Below are 20,050 nucleotides of genomic sequence, written 5' to 3'. Positions count from 1 at the left end.
TTGATTGGCATCACTCCTCCTGGAAACTTCCAGGATATAAACAGGGCTCCTTGCTCATTGGTGTTTTCTCCACCAAAGACCAAATGCTGGGCTCCTAGTAAGCACCTTCACAGTTCACAATGGTGAACTTCTTAACCATGAGCCTCCTGATCGGAGCTTTGCGCACCGGGTGGACCAGTGATTTGATGACTTATTTTGTGGTTACCTGTGTGAGCCTGTTATTGAAATCCATGTTAATATGTGTACAATAGGGCCGTGACTGTATTTCCTACGAGCTTCTGCCTGCGTGGGTTCAGGTAAAGAGATTCAGAAGCTTGCTTCTTTGGTGCTGACACTGTGCTTTGTACTTTTGCTGCAGCCTGGAGGGGAAGGAGCCTTCCATGTGGCTTATTAACCCTTTGCAGGTGGAATCTCTTTAGCCTCAGCTTATTTCCTACCACAGAAAATCTCTCTACATCTATTTTATTTCTGCATCAAGCTGAGGCATTACTTTGATGCTAATTAACAACCCACCCCAGAGATAAGCAGTAACATTCATGTTTTGCCTTCTGAGTTCAGATCAAAATAGGGGCAAGCCAAGACCAAATGTGTGTTTCTGGCATTTTCAGGACTAACCTTCCTTCCTGGCACCAAACTTCTCTCTGTTCTTGCCTTTATCTCTCTGGATGGTTTGGTCATGAACAGTTCCATCTTACCATGTCTTTGTTTTTTTCTTTTCCTTTCTTTCCTTCTTTTTTAAATTTGTTCCAATACGAAAAGAAATTGCTTGGAAACTCCCTGCTGAAACTGGAAGGTGATGACCGTCTAGACATGAACTGCACACTGCCCTTCAGCGACCAGGTAGCACTGTTTTCTGGACACTGGCAGTAGCCGCCCCCTGCAGTCAAGAAAGAAAGGGCTCTTCCTTGATGGGGTTGTCCCTGGGATGTGATCATGCTTATGTTGTGCTTGTGACCTTCTCTCCTTGCAGGTGGTGTTGGTAGGCACTGAGGAAGGGCTCTACGCTCTGAATGTCTTGAAAAACTCCCTCACCCATGTCCCAGGAATCGGAGCAGTCTTCCAAATTTATATCATCAAGGACCTGGAGAAGCTACTCATGATAGCAGGTGGTAGGCCAAGGACATGGCGCTTTCTCTTCACTGTCGAGGGAAACTACCTGAAAGCCAGTGTCACGCTTGCGAAACACAAAGGCAGGCCCTCCTGCAGGCAGATGGGAGCAGAAGCGGCTCTTTCCCCCGTGTCCCTGCTGGTGCCCAAGCTGATGGCGCTCTCTGCCCAGATTCATTCCCCTGGTGGCCAGTGCGGTACAGTCTGACACCCCCAAAGAACACTTCACCATTCAGCCAGGGGAAGAGTAGGAGCCTCAGAGTCCTGGTAACATCAGACGCTTTGATGCCGGCGTCGTGGCGAGGTCAATGCCACCTTGAGCCATGGCCTTCTGAGAGCCTGCCTGTTAGCATGTTGCCTCTTATTTCTGTGTGACCCTCAGAAACCCTTCATCTGTTCACTGGTTAACATTTTGCCATATTTTCTCTCTCTTCCTGTACAAACGTACATGCGTGCGCGCACACACACTAACTTTTGAGCCGTCTGAGAGTCCCTTGCAGCTGTGACCCCAAATTCTTCACCGTATCACCTACGAACATGGGCATTGTCTCACATAACCATGGCAAAAAATTTTTTCTCTCTTTATTGGCAGTACTATTTTTTTTTTAATGGAAAACAGTAATTTGTTGGCTCAATGTTCAAAAACATCCACAGTCAGGTCTTGTTTTAGGCGTGGCTGAAATAATATGGTCAGGAACTGGCTCTCAACACTTACTCTCTTTGCCTCTTTTGTTTTTCTGCTTGCTTGCCTTCCTTCCTTTCCTTCCCTCCCTTCCTTTCTCTCCATCCTTCCCTTCCTCCCTTCCTACTTGACTTTATTCTTTAGAAGCGTTTTAGGTTCACGGTGAAATTGAGCTTAAAGGACAGGAAGTTCCAGTATCCCTCCACCCCCACTATCAGCATCCCCGACTAGAGTGGGACATTGGACATAACTAATGAACTTGCAGTGACACATCATCAGCCAGGGTCCAGAGTGTCCGTGAGGGTTCACTCTTGGTGGGTTTGGACAAACGTGTAGTGGCATGGGTCTACTGTCATAGTATCACACAGAATAGTTTCACGTGGCACCGTTTTTGGATTCAGGAAATTTATCCCTCGTTGGAATGCAGTTGTCTGACACACTGCTCATAGTTAGAATTTACCTGCGGCTCCAATAACATCCTTTCTGGTATTTTCCCCCCTGATTTGTGATCCAGTCCCAGATTGTGCACTACATTTAGTAGTGTCCCATTAGTCTCCTTTAATCTGGAATGCATCCTTGGCCTTCCCCTGGTCCCCCATGACACTGACCTATCGGAACGGTCCGAGCCTGTCATTTCATAAAATGTCCCCTCCATGTTCCTAACCCATCCTCATCTTCACTTTGATGGGGATTGTGTTTGAAAGTATAGTTCACATTCTCTGATTATGTCGGCAGAATTTTTTTTTTCATCCCAGAATCTTGACCAAGAGGCCAGATGTTTTCATTTTAGATCTGAAACTTGGACCTAAGCTGTGTACACAGGAGTGTCTAGGAAACTCTGTTGACCTGCATGGCCCCGCGTGGATGTGAGGAGAAGTAGAACTGCCATCCCACACCTTTGCTTCCCTGCCTCACACTGACCGTGAAGCTCTTCTTTTCCCTTCAGGAGAAGAGCGAGCTCTGTGCCTTGTTGACGTGAAAAAAGTGAAGCAGTCCCTGGCGCAGGCTCACCTTCCCGCCCAGCCCGACATCTCACCCAACGTTTTTGAAGCCGTGAAGGGCTGTCACTTGTTTGCTGCTGGCAAGGTAGGCTCTCCTCAGGGCCTCAGCTGGCAGAATGTTCTTGAGATTGGCTCTTCCCTCCTTTTGAGACAGCTTACCAATTTGACCTTGAAAATTGTATGTCTTCTAACTGGGTTAAATTTCTGTTGCTTCCTTTAGACACATGAAGGAATTTGTGTAGCCATGAAATTTGCACAGGCTTTGAATCTAAAGGAAATGTCAGAGAGAAAAATGAGAATTTAACAAAACTGAAAGGAAGATCCATGCTTAGAATGTGTACGTGTGTGTATATCTGTGTCAGTGTGTGTAGGACAGAGTCTTTTTTTTTTTTTTTTTTAATCTAACATGGATCCCCACTCCTGGACTGGATGAAAAATGTTTTATTACTAGAAATTAGCAAATTCTGATTTATGACATTTATAGAACATAAAGTCAGTTCACAATAACTCAGGTTAATTGTTTGGTAGCTAATAGCATATTGATTTTGGTGCATAAATACATTTATTTTCTTGCCTGCTTCTTTAGGGAAACTTTTTTTATTGAAAAAATTAAGAGTGTTTGTGGGTGCCTACACATGAACATGTCTAACTTTAATGAAATCTGAATCAAGCATTTGCAGGCCGCCTGAGGCCACTGGAGTCATCCTGTTGACAACCACTGACTTTCCCTTCTCAGAAAATGGCTCACTGGGAATCTGTTGTTTAGCCACTGAGTCAGCATTTACCCAACACATCCTGTGTCCCTGACTGAGCCTTCAGAGAATTCTGTGCTGAGGAACGGAGGACCAGTGGGGGAGGGCTATGGTTGACTCCAGGAACCTCCTGAAGGGGCCTTGACCTTGGTCACTATTCTTGAGGACTTTTGGTCTCTGGAATTCTTTTCTTCGTCACTTATATGATGGTTATGATTAATTGTGGCAATAAAAAAGGGGGGGGGCAGAATATAAAGTAGGAGAATGGTTGGCCTAGAAAGGTGTTGCTTTGAAAAGGTTTCTTAGAGGAATCTTAAGGGGCTGATAAAAGACATTGCTAGATGGGCCCAGGATTTTCAGACGGGGACTGAGCAAGGTAAAACACCGTGTGCTCTGTCAGTTTTATCAATTCTTTTCTTTTTATTTAAAAAAAGTTTTTTGGGAGTTCCTGGGTAGGTTCACTCAGTCAAGCGTCCAACTTCGGCTCAGGTCATGATCTCCTGGTTCGGGAGTTCGAGCCCCACATCGGGTTTTGTGCTGACAGCTCAGAGCCTGGAGCCTGCTTCAGATTCTGTCTCCCTCTGTCTTTGCCCCTCCCCTGCTCACACTGTCTCTTTGTCTCTCAAAAAATGAGTAAACATTAAAAAAAATTGATGTTATATTCCTAGTTTTGCTCTGGAGCCAGTATACACACGACTGACACTCTTTTTCTGTTCCCTGATTGCTTTTCAGATTGAGAACGGGCTCTGCATCTGTGCAGCCATGCCCAGCAAAGTCATCATTCTCCGCTACAATGAAAACCTCAGCAAGTACTGCATTCGGAAAGTAAGTCCTGGGCTTCACCTGTCCTGCTGTCCCCACCAATTGATGTGGAAGGCGTGCCGTCTCAGGGAACAGTGTGTGCCAGGTCCCTTCAGCCTTGGTGATCTCTAGGTAGGGGGAGAGGGAGAAAGAGACAGACACACCTGGAGGAAGCTTCAGAGCCTTGAGTGGCTGCCCTTTTCCCTCTCATTTTCCTTCTGTTTGTGAACGGCCTCTCTAGCCTGCCCAGTGAATTCAGCCCTTTGTTACGGGAGAAAGGAAGCTGGCTGATGGAAGAGACACTTCGTTTCAATTCGCATAAAAAAGGAAGGACATCTCTCTGAGAAGCTAGCAGTCTCTGGTGGCACTTATCAGAATTTATGTCAGATCCTAGAAGTTTCTATTATTAACCTTTGGAGAAGCCAGTGCTGTGTTCTGATGTGTAATTAGGGAGCTGATTGTCCTTGGAGCAGAGTGGTGGTGATGGTGACTGCCGTGTGGACAAGGTGCACATTGGATCGTTTGCCTCACTTCCTGAGACTGGCCGTTGTCCCTAGGCTAGGAAAGCGCCACCTGTAGTAAGCCTGCTTTATTTCAGGTGTCTTCATGATTAGTCTCAGAAGTGAAATGACTGATGGGTGAACATACATAGAGGTCATTCTGTGTTGGGGAAATAGTTTCATCCTGGGTGGGCTGTTCGTCCACCATCCAGAAACTGAGCTGGTTATTATATACTTTCCACAACAGTTCTGAAATGCAGGGGTGGTAATCCCCAATTTTCAGGTTAGACAATTGAGGCTGGCTTGAGATCCTGTTACAAAGTTGAGACCAAAACTGAAGTTTGATTTTTCCCTGCCATTTCACTATGTCATGCTACCTAAAAGTTTCCTCATACTTAGCAGGTGATCAGAAATATTCAGTGATGATAGTGTGGATTGTGAGCTTGAACTGTTAGCTTTAGGAGATTTCTCAGAAATCATTGCTTCCCTGTAATTCTTGGCTACTGTTTTGAATAAGCATGCCTAGGTTTTTTTACTATTAGGACTGGCCTGAAAACAAGTGGAAGTAATTAGAAAGCCCATCACTAATGGAGATGACAACAATGATGATGAGAATAATCATATAGGTGATACAGGTTCATGTTAGAAACTTAGCTTACCAAAAGAAGGAAGCTTAAAACCACTCCCTCTAACCCTGTTTTCTCCAGTTCTTTTCCTCAGATAAGAATTTGCATTTTTAAAGATCTGTTTTTGCAACCTTTTCATTGAAATGGTGTTTCTGACTCTTTTTGGCTGCCATTTGACCTTATTTTCTTGGTCTGGGGTTGCAAAGAACTCAGAGGTAGCAAAGGGATGATCAGTCCTCATGGGGGACATGAAAGGATGGAGTGTGCTTTGTGTGGCTGAGAACGTGAATAAGTCCAGAGGTGACCGTCTCCAAGGTGTGGTTAGTTGAGGCGGAAATGGAATAGCAGTGGAAATGGGGTTGCCCTGTGTTAACTCACATCATTTTCTTCTACCCTCTGTCTCAGGAGATAGAGACCTCAGAGCCCTGCAGCTGCATCCACTTCACCAATTACAGTATCCTTATTGGAACCAATAAATTCTACGAAATTGACATGAAGCAGTACACGCTTGAGGGTAGGGCCCAAGTCCTCCCCCCAGCCCGCACTCTGCTCCAGCCTTGCCACCAACACTAGCTCATTCCTGAAGCCCCACTTCTCACCTGACTTTACAGAATTCCTGGATAAGAATGACCATTCCTTGGCGCCTGCTGTGTTTGCCTCCTCTTCCAATAGTTTCCCTGTCTCGATCGTGCAGGTGAACGGTGCAGGGCAGCGGGAGGAGTACCTGCTCTGCTTCCACGGTGAGTCAGGGCTTCCCGCCCGCCACTGGTCTGATGGCTCGCAGACACCAGGAGCCCCAGACCCTACCAGCACCCTTGCCTGATCAGCTCTCTCATATTCTCTCCTGAGAGCAGCCACTTCTTTCCTTCTCTGCCCCTTCTTTCTCTCCCTTTCCTTTCTCTTTTTTCCCTTCCTTCTTTCTTGCATTTTCTTGTGATGTTTCTCTTCATTCTTTTTCATTTCCCCCCTTCTTCCTGTCTCTGGGTCTTTCTGTCTGTTCCTCCTTGTGTCTGGGTCTCTCTTTCTCCTTTTCCTCCTCCTTTTGCCTCTTATTTTCTGTCTCTTCCGCTTTCCTTTAACACATCTCTGAGAGATGTGACTCAGCAAAGGTCTTCAGGTTTTAATGATCCAGTTAAATCTGGCTGGTGGTTCCCCGGGTTCAATCCCTTATTCTTCTATCAAAGTATGTGTTGTTGATACTGATGCCTCTGGCTGTGCTGATGCCCCGGGCTCCAACTCCTTGCAGAATTTGGGGTGTTCGTGGATTCTTATGGAAGACGTAGCCGCACAGATGATCTCAAGTGGAGTCGCTTACCTTTGGCCTTTGGTAAGTGATGCAAGGTATGGAGGGCTCTGTTCTGCCAGCAGCTGGTGTCCTAGGAAAAAATTGCAGGTGGACTCCTTTTTGGGTTAAGCACTATGCTTATGGATTACATTAGACACCAAGCACCACAGGTGAGAGTCACCTGAAGAAGTGTTCAGGGCAAAGATCCTGATGAAGAACCACGTAAGCCAAGGCCACTGGCCTTGTGAAATATCTGTTAGGCTCTCATGACAGAAAGGAGAGCATTGCCTGTGAATTGAAATCATTTCAAAGGCTGCAGAGTATCCCATGGAATAGCTGAACACCTGTCAGTTTAATCAGTTCTGATTAGGCAGAGCAGGTAGATCATGCTCATTCTTTCTGTAAGTACAAACATTGCTATGATGAACATCTTGCACTGATCTTTGCACGCTTGTCAAATAGTACCTGCTGCTCATAAGCCCTCAAAGTGGAGCTGCTGGGTCAAAGCATAAGCACACACCTACGTGCAAATATGTACATACATGTCTGTGTGAATGTTCTGAAATGCCGTTATGGTTGAAATACCTGTCGAGGCTATTTGGTTTATCTATTGCTGCATAACAAGTTCCAAAACTTGTTACGGACAAGACAACAACAACTTGTCATTGCCTAAGATGCTGAGGCTGGACTGGATAGTTCTGCTTTGTGCGGTTCCAGTGGGGGCACTGGGATAAGTAGGAAGTCCAAAATGGCCTCACAAAATGGCAGGCAATTGGTATAATTGTTGGGAACTCAGCTTGGGCTGGTGGCTGGAGGTCTCAGTTCCTCTCCACGTGGGCTTCTTCCAAGAGTGCAGAAGTGCAAGCTGGCAGGCCTTCTTGCTACCACCACATCCTACTGGTTAAAGCAGCCACAGGGTCAGCCTAGATTCAAGGGAAGGAGGCTCTATCCACCAGGGCCTGAGTACCAGGAGGCACGACTAACAGTCTAATACCAAAGTCCTAGTTTACTGAAAGGAATGGTAGTGATAATCTCCTTTACTTTTAAGACAGAAAAAGATCTCATCATATCCTAGAGTTTCAGTGACACTATGATATTGATATATAGTATTAAGGCCAGAAATATTTAATTATCTATGAACCCGATCTTTAATGTTTTTTGAAAACATATACAATGAAACACTTTAAAAAGGTATACAATGAAAAGCCTCACCCAAATAACCTGTCTCCCTAATTCTCCATTCCCTCTCCCCCAAAGGGGGAAAAAATACTTTGAGTTTATCCTTCCAGTGCTTTGTGCAAATAAAGACGCATAAGAAAATATATTCTTATCTACCCCCCAACACACTTTAAAAGTGCTTTTTGTTTAAATCAGTATGGTGACACACTTTACACATTCTGAATCTTGCTTTTCACACTAAGTAAAATTGTACACTTCAGGTTTTTTTATGTATCAGTACATAGAGAGCTTCTTACAGGTTTTACAACTATGCAGAATTCCATAGATGTACCATAATTTATTTAACTGACCCCCTATAATGTCCACTTGAGTTGGTTCCCATCGTCTGCTCTGACAACATGGCAGTGAGTATACTTGAACATGCCTCATTATGTTGGCACATGGATGTATGTGTAGGATAAATCCCTTTGGTGGGATTGCTAGGTCCAAGGTGGCCTTGCAGCCTGGTTTTGAGTTTCTCTTTTAACCCTTCCTTGCCCATGCTCTTCTGTGGTGGCCATGCAGCCTACAGAGAACCCTATCTGTTTGTGACCCACTTCAACTCACTAGAAGTAATTGAGATCCAGGCACGCTCTTCTCTGGGGTAAGCATTGCCCTTTCAGACTTTGAAAACCTCGGCGGTTGGGGCTTGGGGCCAAGTGTGTGTTTCTTTCCATTCCATCTAGCAACGGAGATAACCTGAATGTAAACTCTTATCTGGAACTCCATAGGACCCCTGCCCGAGCGTATTTGGAAATCCCGAACCCACGCTACTTGGGCCCTGCAATTTCCTCAGGAGCGATTTACCTGGCATCCTCATACCAGGATAAATTAAGGGTTATTTGCTGCAAAGGAAACCTTGTGAAGGAGTCCGGCACTGACCACCACCGGGGCCCCTCCACCTCCCGCAGGTACAACACGTCTCCATTACAGGAGGCAGAGTGTTTTTCTGTAAGATAGCAGGAAATTTTGCTAAACTGGTCAAAGGTTTGCCAGTCTTCAAGCTCAAGCCACTCATTTCTTTGGGATCTATAGCACTAAAGTGCCCTTTACAAGCATCAGGAGAATTTTTAAATGCCCCCTTGGAAAAAGGTGGAAGGAAATGTCTGGTCTTTCTCTGTTGAGTTTTTTAGTGGCACTAGAATTGATCATGAATTGTGCATTCATTGCTTTAGCAGATACTCTGCCATGCTACTTGGGCTTGCTGCAGGAGGTATGGTGCTGAAGAACCAGATGCAGTCCCTCCCTGATAGAGCCCAGTGGGAGAGAGGCCATGATGAGCAATCAGGCAATTATAGCCTAGCTTACAAGGATGGGCCTCTGACTGGGGTAGTTTAAGGCACCACGGGAGCCCAGAACAGGGTTCCTAGCTTGGACTTGGGGGCCAGGGAAGATTTCCCAGAAGAAATAACACCATCCGTATGGGCCATGCTTTCCTCTTTCTTTGCATGTCTTCTAATTTTTTGTTGGGAGGCTGAACATTTCAAATACTATAATGTGGCAACTCTGGAAATCAGTTCCCCACCTCTCCCCCGTTTTTGTTGTTGCTGTTTTTGGTGTTATTTTTTTTAATGTTTATTTATTTATTTTGAGGCGGGCGGGCAGAAAGGGAGAGAGAATCCCAAGCAGGCTCTGCACAGACAGTGCAAAGCCTAATGCCGGACTTGAATTCATGAACCAAGAATTCATGACCTGAGACAAAATCAGGAGTTGGCTGCTCATCCGACTGAGCCACCCAAGGACCCCTGTTGTTCCTGTTTATTGAGTGACTCTCCTGGATTAAATCTGTAAAGTCTGTATTCTTTGTTATGTGGGGCTGGCCATTCAAGTTTCTGCTTGGTTAGGTTAGTTATCAGCTAATGACAGGGCAGAGATTTTGTTCAATGCATTGAATCAGTAAGTCTCTCACCTTTTGCTTAGGGTTTGTGTGTGTGTGTGTGTGTGTGTGTGTGTGTGTGTGTGTGTACGTGTGTGTTGGGCATACCTTCAATGCTCAAAGTCAGCCAGAATTGAGAACTGAAGCCTTCTCAGGTTTTTCCTGTGTGCATGGCCTTCTAAATCCCTATGAATATAAGGGACCATTTCAAAATGCCTTGCAGACATCTTATTCCCAGATTTCCTTTTGAGTGTTTTGGCCAGCCTCTTCCCCAACTGGTAGCACTCCTTCAGGTATTTGGCAGATTAAACACTTGCTGTTGATTGTTCTTGATAAACATCTGGGAATAGGGCTTTTCTCATGAGCAAGCCCTGACTTGGGTCAAGGAAAAAGCCCCTCGAATGGTCTTTTCTGGGGAGTAGCCATGCAGGTCAGACTGTTTTCTGGGGATGGGGCTTTTTGGAGAGTTTCGATCCTGATCTCTCTCCAGAGGCTACTCTTACAGGGCTCTTAGTTTCAAAACTGCAGCTCTGGGGAGAAAGGGGGTAGAAATAGGTCACATTAACATGTCACAAAACTTGTTCTTACTGGGATTATCAGTTATTTTTCTTGCATAAATGCCCTTGCTGTTAGAGTTCTTACAATTCTGGTTAATTTCCAGAGTTCTGAAAAGTTTATTTTGACGGCTGTTGCCAGTGTTCTTGTTGCTTTTATGGAGGAACGGGTGTTCGGCGATCCTTGCTGTACCATTCTGGAAGTGCTTTTCCTCTTTTTGATACAGGTGGTAGCGCAGCACACATTCTTGTACCTAATGTTCCTTGGAGACTGCTCCACGTTGGCATCAGAAGTATTCTTCATTGTTGTTTTTATGCCTACTTAGCATTCCTTCATGTGACCTTGATTTATTTAACTGCTTTTTTATCAATGGATTTTAGGGTTATTTACAGACTGTTGCTACAGTAAATTAAATGATTTTGTGCTTCTGTCATTTTGCATGCTTAGGAATCTATCTGTAGGATAAATTCCTAGAAACAAAATTGACGGGTGACATCAGACGTCTGTTTGTAATTTTGATAGATCTTGCTGAAAATTCCTCCCTGAAGGCCAGATCCGTCTGCAATGCCATCAGCAGTGCATGGAAGTGGGACTGACCTAGTCTTGACACAGAGGGCTGTGAGCCAGATCCAGGTCGATGTGGCGCTTTGATGTATATAACTTTAAGATCTTGGTCTGCAAATAAATTCTGAGATTTAACCCAAGGGGAATATTTAACTGACCTAGGATTTAAATTTTTCTGGAATGGTATGTCTACTCTATAAAGAATTACATGGATCCCCTACCATGTGCTAGACACAATGTCTGGGGCTGGGGATCCACAGATGAAGACATGTTTTTATTCTCAAGGGACTTAGTCCCTCCACCACATTGTAATTATCTCTAATATTAAAAAATGCTTAGATCTTGAAAAAAATCATAAATTTAATATTCTGAGACTATGTCCTAATGAATAGTTTTTCTTCTATTGAAATATAATAGTCTGAATTTTTGGTCAGTGTGGTTTTAGTCCCAGGCACTTGCTAGAAAATCAGAAGTGCCAAATAACCAGCGGTTCCTAACTCTTTTGGCTTGACCCTGCCTCAGAAGGAACTGTTCAAAGGGCTACAGTTCTATCCTGAAACGTCCAGATTTTCTTTAAGTAGTTTCCAAGTCATGCCAAGAACAAATCAAAGTACCATAATTAGATTTTTTTTTTTCTCCACTGCCTCACTAATCAGATGGCAGGCACCTTCCTTCTGAGACTATATGGTGTCTCTGTAAGAAGTTGCTTATTCCTGTGGTTGGAAATGGTTCTGGTTCCTTTGAACAAGAGGCAGAAATAATGCTGTTGCTTTCCTGCTGTTGCCAGGCATGTGTGGAAAATCAACAGTTAGTCTTTGGTTGTCTCTTGGCTTATAAAATGATCTTTTTATGCAGACTGCTTTGGCAGGTCAGAATGCAGAAGCCCAGCTTGGCTGAATATGATTCACTGCAGGCCTCATTGCCCTGGTCTGTTTAGCAGAGCAAGAAATGAAACTCTTTGCAAACAAAACAAAAACAAAAAAACATAAAATTGGCATGGTAGATCATTGGTCATTAATGGATACAGAGATAGAAGATTGCCCACTTGGCCTAGAATGATGGGTATTTTCTTTCATTCCATTAATCTGACGTCCCAAATGGCCCTCCTTGAGCCATCCTTCTTCCCCAGGGCATTGAGTATCTTCTCACTTGCTTTATGATGGGCCCCTGTGGACACATTTTATAATTTCATCTCCATTACAAACAGGCTTAATGTAATTCTCCTAGTTGGAATTTATTTTTTTTGTCTTCCATATCTTAAAGCCACATGACTAGAGATGAATATAAACCTTCATTTCAAGATGCTGAAATCTGAGTTATCTCAGATTTTTCTGCTGTACCCACCTAGCACAGGAGGGTTCTGGCTTTCTGGGCATGTTATCTGGAATCTTGACAGAATTGCACAGGGAAGCCAGACAATGACTTGAAAAACTTCACAATGAACTGATCACTTACCTAATTATCTCTACTCACCTCTCTGTTTCACTGTAGAGCAGGAATCAGCAAACTTCTGTTAAGGTCCAGATAGTAAATATTTTTGGCATTGTGGGCTATATGGTTGTCTCAACCATTCAACTATTGTTGTAATATGAAAGCCGAACAACCAGTGCAAAACCAGATGGGCATGGCTGTGTTCCAATAAAACTTTATTTATAAAACCAGGGCATCTGTCCAGATTTGGCCTTCAACTTGCTCTAGAGTCTCTCCTCCCCCAGTAGGTGCCTTTGCTTCTCATTTGTTTTCAATTATGAGCATTGACAAAGAGATTCTGGTAGTTGGACCAATAATTGAAGAAAAAATCAACTAACTTGGCCCCTTCCAAAGAGAAGGATTTAAATATCAAGGATTAAGATGGGCCTCTGGGAAAACCAGTGACTCTCTCAAACATTTCTGAAGAAATGACTGATTTTACTGCAAAAGTCCAACATTGATGGAAAGTATGTCATCGAGCATATTAGCATACAATTTCGCTGCAAAAATTAGAGCAAGATAAATCAGTATGTGATTCATACTTGGCTCATTCTTAGAATCAGCCTGTAATTCCAATTGTAATTTAGATTTTAAAAATAACGAGGATAAATTTACTTGCCCGGTTTCTACTTTTATTTTCTGAGATAAAGTTCCAATCAATCAAAACATGTTCTCCAAGTAATATTCTCCATAAAATGTGCCCATGTTAAGTCGGTTCCCTTTTCCTGGCTCTAATTATACTGAGATGAGGAGGACTGAGTACTTTTTCTGCTCGTTGGGGTGGGAAGGAATTAACTCTCAGTTCTGTTTCTGGATCTCCCTTCTTCAGAGAGGTGGTTAGGGCCGTACCTGCTGAAATCTTCATTCGAAATATCCAGGCCGGGCTTGGGGGAGGGTTGGATTGGCCATACAAAAAGGCCCCAGTGTTTTCTATTGTTTGGTTATTAACTGTCAATCTTCAGGGCCAGGGCCGTGTTTTGAGCAACTGTACTGTTTTTGTCCTGCTCAGTTTTCTAATTCTGTCAGGCCTGATCCCTCTCACATCAGTATTGGGTGCCACAAAGATGCTTGGAAAGCCACCTGGAAGGAGAGGTGACCAAACACCAGGCCGACGAGTGAGACAGAATTGGCAGATGTGTACAGGCTTTCTCAAAATTGCTCCCTTGCATCAAGGGCCTTTGAGCAGCCTCCTCCCCTAAGTGAAGACTTCCTTCTGTGCCTTATAGATTCTGCAAAATACTTAGGTCAGTAGGATACTGGGTGGGGATTAGGATGTCAAACTGACCTGTGTCGGAATCCCAGTTCTGCATCTCCCTAGCTCAGGCCAGGCACTCAGCCTCCCTGTCTCCACATCGCCTCTGCTGTGAGGGTCATGCCTGCTCTTAGCTTGTGGAGCTGTCATGACAATGTAATGAGTCAAAGCACATAAAGAGCTTAGCACAGGTTCTGGCAGTAAAAACCTGCACTGAGACCAGGAAGCTTGATTTTCTTTTGTTGTCCTCTTTCTCTTCCTGTCCTATCAAAAGAAAACAAAAAGCCTGAAGAACTCCTGGTGGGATTGGGACCTGGGGGTTGCTCAGAGGAAGAAAATGCCCCTTTGAGGTTGTGACTTCTCATTTCGCACCTCCCTTTCCTGTTGCCCGCAGCCCCAACAAGCGAGGCCCGCCAACATACAACGAGCACATCACCAAGCGTGTGGCCTCTAGCCCGGCGCCACCGGAAGGCCCCAGCCACCCACGAGAGCCAAGCACACCCCACCGCTACCGAGAGGGACGGACAGAGCTGCGCAGGGACAAGTCTCCTGGCCGCCCCCTGGAGCGAGAGAAGTCCCCAGGCCGGATGCTCAGCACGCGGAGGGAACGCTCACCTGGGAGGCTGTTTGAAGACAGCAGCCGGGGCCGGCTGCCTGCGGGAGCCGTGAGGACCCCACTGTCCCAGGTCAACAAGGTGAGGCACCATCCGGAGAGGCCAGAGGAGTGACCTGAGGAGCTGAGGGCCCTTTGGGGCCACTGTTGTAAAAAGGAGACTCTGTTATTATTAACTCAGATTTTTTAGGACATGGTAACAAGTTTAGGAAGAAAATGTATTTAAGAAGAGGCCTTTCTAAGAAAATGGATAATGCATACATGTGTACCTCAAAATGGAATAGCTACCCTAAGGTATATCATTCGCTTCCCCAGAGGCAACCAGTGTTCGCAGTTTCTAGAGATACTCTATGCACATAAGCAAATATCTATGTGTATCCTCCCTTCTTAAACACAAATGATAGCCTACTATACAAAACGCTTATGTCTTATTTTTTTCAGGCACATCTACAAATACGTACCTCAAGAATTTTTTGGAAGGCTACACAGAAACTGGTTAACAGTGGTTGCCCCCTAGAACTTTGAGCTTTTTGAAATCTTTAAATCATACACGTTATTATCTGTGTAATTTTAGGTTAGCAATTGAGATGGAGGGATGTGTTGAAGGAAAGGGGGCCCCGACGAGCAGGGGGAGGCCCAAGTACTTGATGCCTCCTCGGTAGGCTTGGTTCCAGGGACCCCTCTGGACAGCACAGCCACCTTTCTGTCCTTGGGGGCTGGTTTTCTAGATCACATTCTCCCAAGGCCACCTGCAGTTGGCCCTTGGGACCCCTGCCGATTAGGAGAGGAGGAAAGGCCATTCAGTGTTTTTTCTTCTCCCCTCTGATTTACCGATAAAATGGGGGCTTGTGTGTGTGTGTGTGTGTGTGTGTGTGTGTGTAACAGAGATCCATCCACAGCTTTGGAGAATTTTCTGTGAATGTTATTCCCTGATGAACCCCAAGCTCAGAGCTGGAGCCGTACTGTGGAGCACTCCCTATTAACAGCTGCAGGGAGGCCAGGTGGTGCACACTTCCTCCTGGGATCAGGCAGGGGGAGCACAGGCATTTCTGGCCCCCTCAGCTAAAACCCCCTCCTTATTTTGCTCCTAGGTCTGGGACCAGTCTTCAGTATAAATCTCAGCCAGAAAAACCAACTCCTCATCTTAATCTGCAGGAAAACCCCAAACACTCTAAGGAACTTTGCTGAAGGGGACCCCAGCCCCCATCTGCTCAGCCACCCCACGGCACAGCTGGGTCCAGACCCACCTCAGTGTGGACGCCCTGCAGCCAGGTGGTGCCGGGCTGAGGCTCTCGGGAGCCGTCAGCACCTTCCTGCAGTCACCCTCTGTGCACTTTCTCTTTCAGAGCATTCACAAACTTTTATACCTGGCTCTAGCCTGTACCAGTTCATCAAAGGAAACCAACCTGCGCTAACTACAACGTGGTTAGAATCCTATTTAATAGCTACTTTAAGATCCTAGGGTTGGTTGGTTTTCTTTTTTTTTTTTTTTTTTTAAAGACAACAGAATTCTTAATAGATTTGAATAGCAATGTATTTCCTGTCGTAGTCATTTTTAGCTAGATCACACCATCAGGTCTTTGCTACGGAAACGTATTGTAGAAGAGTCCCCGCCAGTTGGCTAACCTCCTGCGCTCATGTAGGTTCATTCTTGTTCCAGTCCATCCTCACAGATGGCCCTGTTTTACCCAGGGTGACATCTTAGCCAAATGTTTACTGTTCTCATTGCCTTTTATGGCCTTGACGACTTCCCCTCCCACCAGCTGAGAATGTACGGAGGTCATCAGGCCTCAGCTCGGAGGCAGTGACTTGGGGCCAAGGAACCTCGAGGAGCTCTCCCTCCCCGCCCCTCAGCGTCATCTCCCCAGCCTGCTGTCCCTGCTTTCCATGTAGCTTTGGCCAGGAAAGCATGCAATAGACTTGCTCGGAGCCCAGCGTTGATGAGTCTCTGGGCCCAGGAGAGGACCGGGGGGGCCATCCACCTCCTGTCCGCGACAGCGCATCGTTCCCCACCCTGGGATGGGAAGAGACCCGTCCGGGAGTTCTGCATGGCGGTTTCACTGCATGTGCTGCCCCCTGACCTGGCTGCCCCCCTGGGTTGCTCTGCCAATGTACTAGTACCATACCATCGCTCCCGCTGAATCGAGACCCTCTGACCACTTGCCAATTCACTGGCCACAAAAAGCTGCAGTCTGTAGCACTGAACAAACAAAAAACCAAACGCTCAAGCCTTACGACCAGAGAAGGATTTCAGCAAACCACCACCTCACACCTTCACGCTTCCCTGCTGCCTCCCTCGTGGATGACTCCGTGTTCACACAAAATCCAGCACAGTTCTACCCCACGAAACTGTGACTTCCCAAGTGAGCCTTTCCCTACGACTAGACTAAGACCAGGAAGCTGGAGAGAGCCGCGGCCCCTCTTCCACCTCTGCTGGGGTCAGGAGGTCCTCCTTAGGTGCAGTGCTGCTCACATGGTTTCTCTCTGCCCGCTACCAGAACGCGAAATTCCTGGCAACTGGTAAAGAACCAACCTAGAGGCTTTGCAGTTGGCAAGCTAACAGCGGCCTTACTTCTGCCTTTAATCTCCCACAAGGCATCTCTTGCTTCTGATTCTCCATGACTCTTAACGCATGCCTCGAACAACCAAGGCACATCCTAGGTAGGCTGAAAGGTAGACCTGTTTCCACCACTGCAGGGGAACATGACCACGTTTCAACCCACGTCAGATCACTTTCCAGACTGCAACCTGGCCCACATCCCAGCTCCTTCCTGCTCGTCTCTTAACCTAAGTGCTTTCTTGTTCAAAACGCCTATGTCCCTCCCTCCACGTTATTGCACCCTTGGCAGGTGTCATGCTGTTGTGTTTTATGTGTCGCTTGGAGTCTTTGGGGTCACACTGCATCCCCTCCCTCCCCCAGGGCAGATCAGACTGAATGTTTGCTGAAGTTTTTGTCTCTTGGTCCACAAGTATTTGGAAAGGTCACTGAAAACTGGTCTTTCAGTCTTGGCATTTCATTTAGGATCTCCATGAGAAATGGGGCTTCTTGAGCCCTGAAAGTGTATATTGTGTGTCTCATTTGTGAACAATGCTTCCTGCTATAGAACTAGCTCAAAAGACTGTACATATTTACAAGAAACTTTATATTCGTAAAAAAAAAAAAAAAAGGAAATTGAATTGGTTTCTACTTTTTTATTGTAAAAGGTGCATTTTTCAACACTTACTTTTGGTTTCAACGGTGGTAGTTGTGGACAGCCACCTTCACTGGAGGGTGGGGAGCTCCGTGGGACCACCAAGATGCCAGCAGGAAATACCGTACCACGAAATTGCAGTCAAAAGCTTATTAGCATACGTAAGATTCTAGGTCTCCAAAAGTACAGGCTTTTTCTTCATTACCTTTTTTATTCAGGATGAGGAAAAGAACACAAGGAACAATTCAAGATCCACCTTGAGAGGAATGAACTTTGTTGTTAAACAATAGTGAAATAAAGCAATGATCTAAAATGTTTGCTTTTGTGCAACGACCTCTTCTTTTCTTGAGAGACCATAAAAGTCCTCAGTATTGCCAGTGTCAGCATGGGCTTGTTATTGTGGCGTGGGACCTTGCTTCCCTCTCGAGGAGGCTTTTTTCTGGGGTCGGGGGAGCAACACAGAGGCCGGAGCACACTGCTCTCCTGGAGTCAAGAGCCCGGTAGCAGTCTTTCCCAAGAGCAAGACCTTGTTGTCTTTCCCAAAAGTTTGGTCACTATTTCCAGTGAACCATAAACTGGCTGTTAGGTCACTTTATAGGACTGCAGAACAGGAAAGGTCCTTATGCAAACAGGCCATTTTGAAAGGATTACTTGAGGATGGATTACCTAATTTTCCCATAATGCAGCTAAGCAGGAAAACAGGTCACTTTAAAACTTCTCTCCATTATAAGGTCGTGGGGGAGTTTTTAAAAATATTTTTGACAGAGAAAGAACGAGAACAAGCGGGGTAGGGGCAGAGAGAGGGAGACACAGAATCCGAAGCAGGCTCTGAGCTGTCAGCACAGAGCCCGATGCAGGGCTCAAACCCACAGTGAGATCATGACCTGAGCCAAAGTTGGACGTTCAACCGACTGAGCCACCCAGGCGCCCCGGTCGTGGGGAATTTAATGATGTAGATTTATTTCCTTGGGGGGAGGAGTTTGGATCAAGGTAATTTAAAATGTAAATACTTCTATTTTTAACTGGATGGGTTTTTAGTCTGTGAGGTAAATTTTTCCCATGATTGTTAGTACAAACTCTGCTTGATCCAAACATCAGTTTTGGCAAATGGTGAATTTTTTCATGGTTCCTGTTGCTTTCTACTCTTCGATTTTTATTTTCCAATGAAGGTATCTGACCACAGTCACAATCGGACTGGGAGGGCCGTATCCGACATGCCTCTTACAGGGACTGTACCTGCAAATCTGTTTTCTACTTTACTGTTGGAGATAAAAATCTGCCAAAGGTCATAACTATAAGAATGAAAATGACTCAGAAGATGAATAAAATGTCAGAACCTTTCTTTCCTTATAATATTGGGGAAAGTCCATTAAACACCAACCATTTCAATTAATGTCCTGAGGATTCTTGGCAGCCAAGGAATACTTTCTAAGTAAATACGGTTTGGTTCCAAAAGGAATGTGCCAGAAAGGTTCTTTGGACCCTAAGGAATGACTTCAAAGAACTGACAAATCACTCAGCCACACCATAAAATGAGGCCCAACCTTCCACGGGGCCACCACTCCTGTTTCTTAAGCACAAAATCAGACATCACGTTTTCTGTGCTTAATTTTCATGAGACTAAAGACACTGATTGTACAGCAAATTTCATAACCATGAAACTAGGTTTTGGAGACTTAGGCCAAAAAGAGATTAATTTGCTTAATGGGACTGAAATTCGTCTTCAGAAAACTTGGGCCTCTTGAGTCAGATTTGCTTTAGAAGACATCCATGCAGATTTAAGTCTAAAGCATTAAGGCTACGCCTAGGAGCAGCTAAGCTTCCACTTGGAATACAACAGCTGAATAGGCCTGTCCCAGTGGCTCTAAACCACTGAACTTTGCTCCCCTCCCTTAAGAACATCTGACAAAAGTCTGGAGACCTTTTTGATGGTCACGATTGGCATCTAGTGGGTAGAGGCTAGGGATGCTGCTGAATGTCCTACAACAGGGCAACCCCTACCCCCGAAAAGAATTATATCAGGTCCAAGTGTCAATAGTGCCAAGGTTGAGAAACCTTGGCCTGTTCTAGTCAGATTTCTCTCTGGGCAGTTTAAATATTTCTTATGATGTCTACACCATGGAGACTGGGGCTCCAGGCACACAATGTTTGTATGAGAAAAATGTTTCATCACTTGCCTAATCAAATATTGGCTTTATTTTCCAAAGCTGGGGAGGGTTGGGCTAGTGGAAATATAGTAGTGTTGATCACTTGGCTTTCCTTTGAGTCTATCAATGATTAATGGAACTAAAGGGCTTGTTGGAGGTAGAAGAACAAACTTTGAAAATGACTTCACTACTATAAGCAACTCAGGTGGTCTTTCCAAGAAGCACAAAAAGGAAAGCTAAAGGTGACCTAGGGTACTCACAATTTTCCAGATGAGATGGGTGAATTCACACTAAGGTGGTACAAAAGGCAGCAGTGAGGGCTGACATCTTCATCCAGGCAAAGGCCCTTTAGTGGTGCTGAGGACGAAAAAGACGAGGACTGGGAGCTGACCCAGAGACAGGGTGGGCCC

The 20,050-nt window shown here is 45.3% G+C and overlaps 1 protein-coding gene and 1 long non-coding RNA gene across 11 annotated transcripts in view; one reads left to right on the top strand and one right to left on the bottom strand.

Moving 5' to 3' along the window:
• Positions 1-17,810, top strand: part of CIT (citron rho-interacting serine/threonine kinase) — a 186,884-nt gene extending 169,074 nt beyond the window's left edge. For 7 of the 10 annotated variants that reach the window (XM_047826634.1, XM_047826637.1, XM_047826638.1 and 4 more), the window contains 12 exons: positions 252-296; positions 760-840; positions 971-1,106; positions 2,736-2,875; positions 4,275-4,367; positions 5,875-5,983; positions 6,081-6,209; positions 6,716-6,796; positions 8,498-8,576; positions 8,704-8,883; positions 14,084-14,384; positions 15,394-17,810. In XM_047826634.1, coding sequence (XP_047682590.1) covers positions 252-296; positions 760-840; positions 971-1,106; positions 2,736-2,875; positions 4,275-4,367; positions 5,875-5,983; positions 6,081-6,209; positions 6,716-6,796; positions 8,498-8,576; positions 8,704-8,883; positions 14,084-14,384; positions 15,394-15,417 — 1,398 coding nt within the window. In that variant the 3' untranslated portion in view covers positions 15,418-17,810. The remainder of the gene's footprint in view (positions 1-251; positions 297-759; positions 841-970; positions 1,107-2,735; positions 2,876-4,274; positions 4,368-5,874; positions 5,984-6,080; positions 6,210-6,715; positions 6,797-8,497; positions 8,577-8,703; positions 8,884-14,083; positions 14,385-15,393) is intronic. The other 3 variants (XM_047826641.1, XM_047826640.1, XM_047826639.1) reach the window with 1 other exon arrangement.
• On the bottom strand, positions 9,596-17,663 carry LOC125148622 (uncharacterized). Its single transcript, XR_007145666.1, has 3 exons — positions 17,527-17,663; positions 14,305-14,446; positions 9,596-13,953 (listed from the first exon to the last, which is right to left on the bottom strand). It is a non-coding gene; the product is annotated as an uncharacterized LOC125148622 (long non-coding RNA).
• Positions 17,811-20,050: the final 2,240 nt, after the last annotated feature.

The sequence above is a fragment of the Prionailurus viverrinus genome, chromosome D3, assembly GCF_022837055.1.
Source record: "Prionailurus viverrinus isolate Anna chromosome D3, UM_Priviv_1.0, whole genome shotgun sequence".
Lineage (NCBI taxonomy): Eukaryota > Metazoa > Chordata > Mammalia > Carnivora > Felidae > Prionailurus > Prionailurus viverrinus.
Note: the sequence above shows the minus strand (reverse complement) of the source record. Positions and strands in the feature narration are given on the sequence as shown.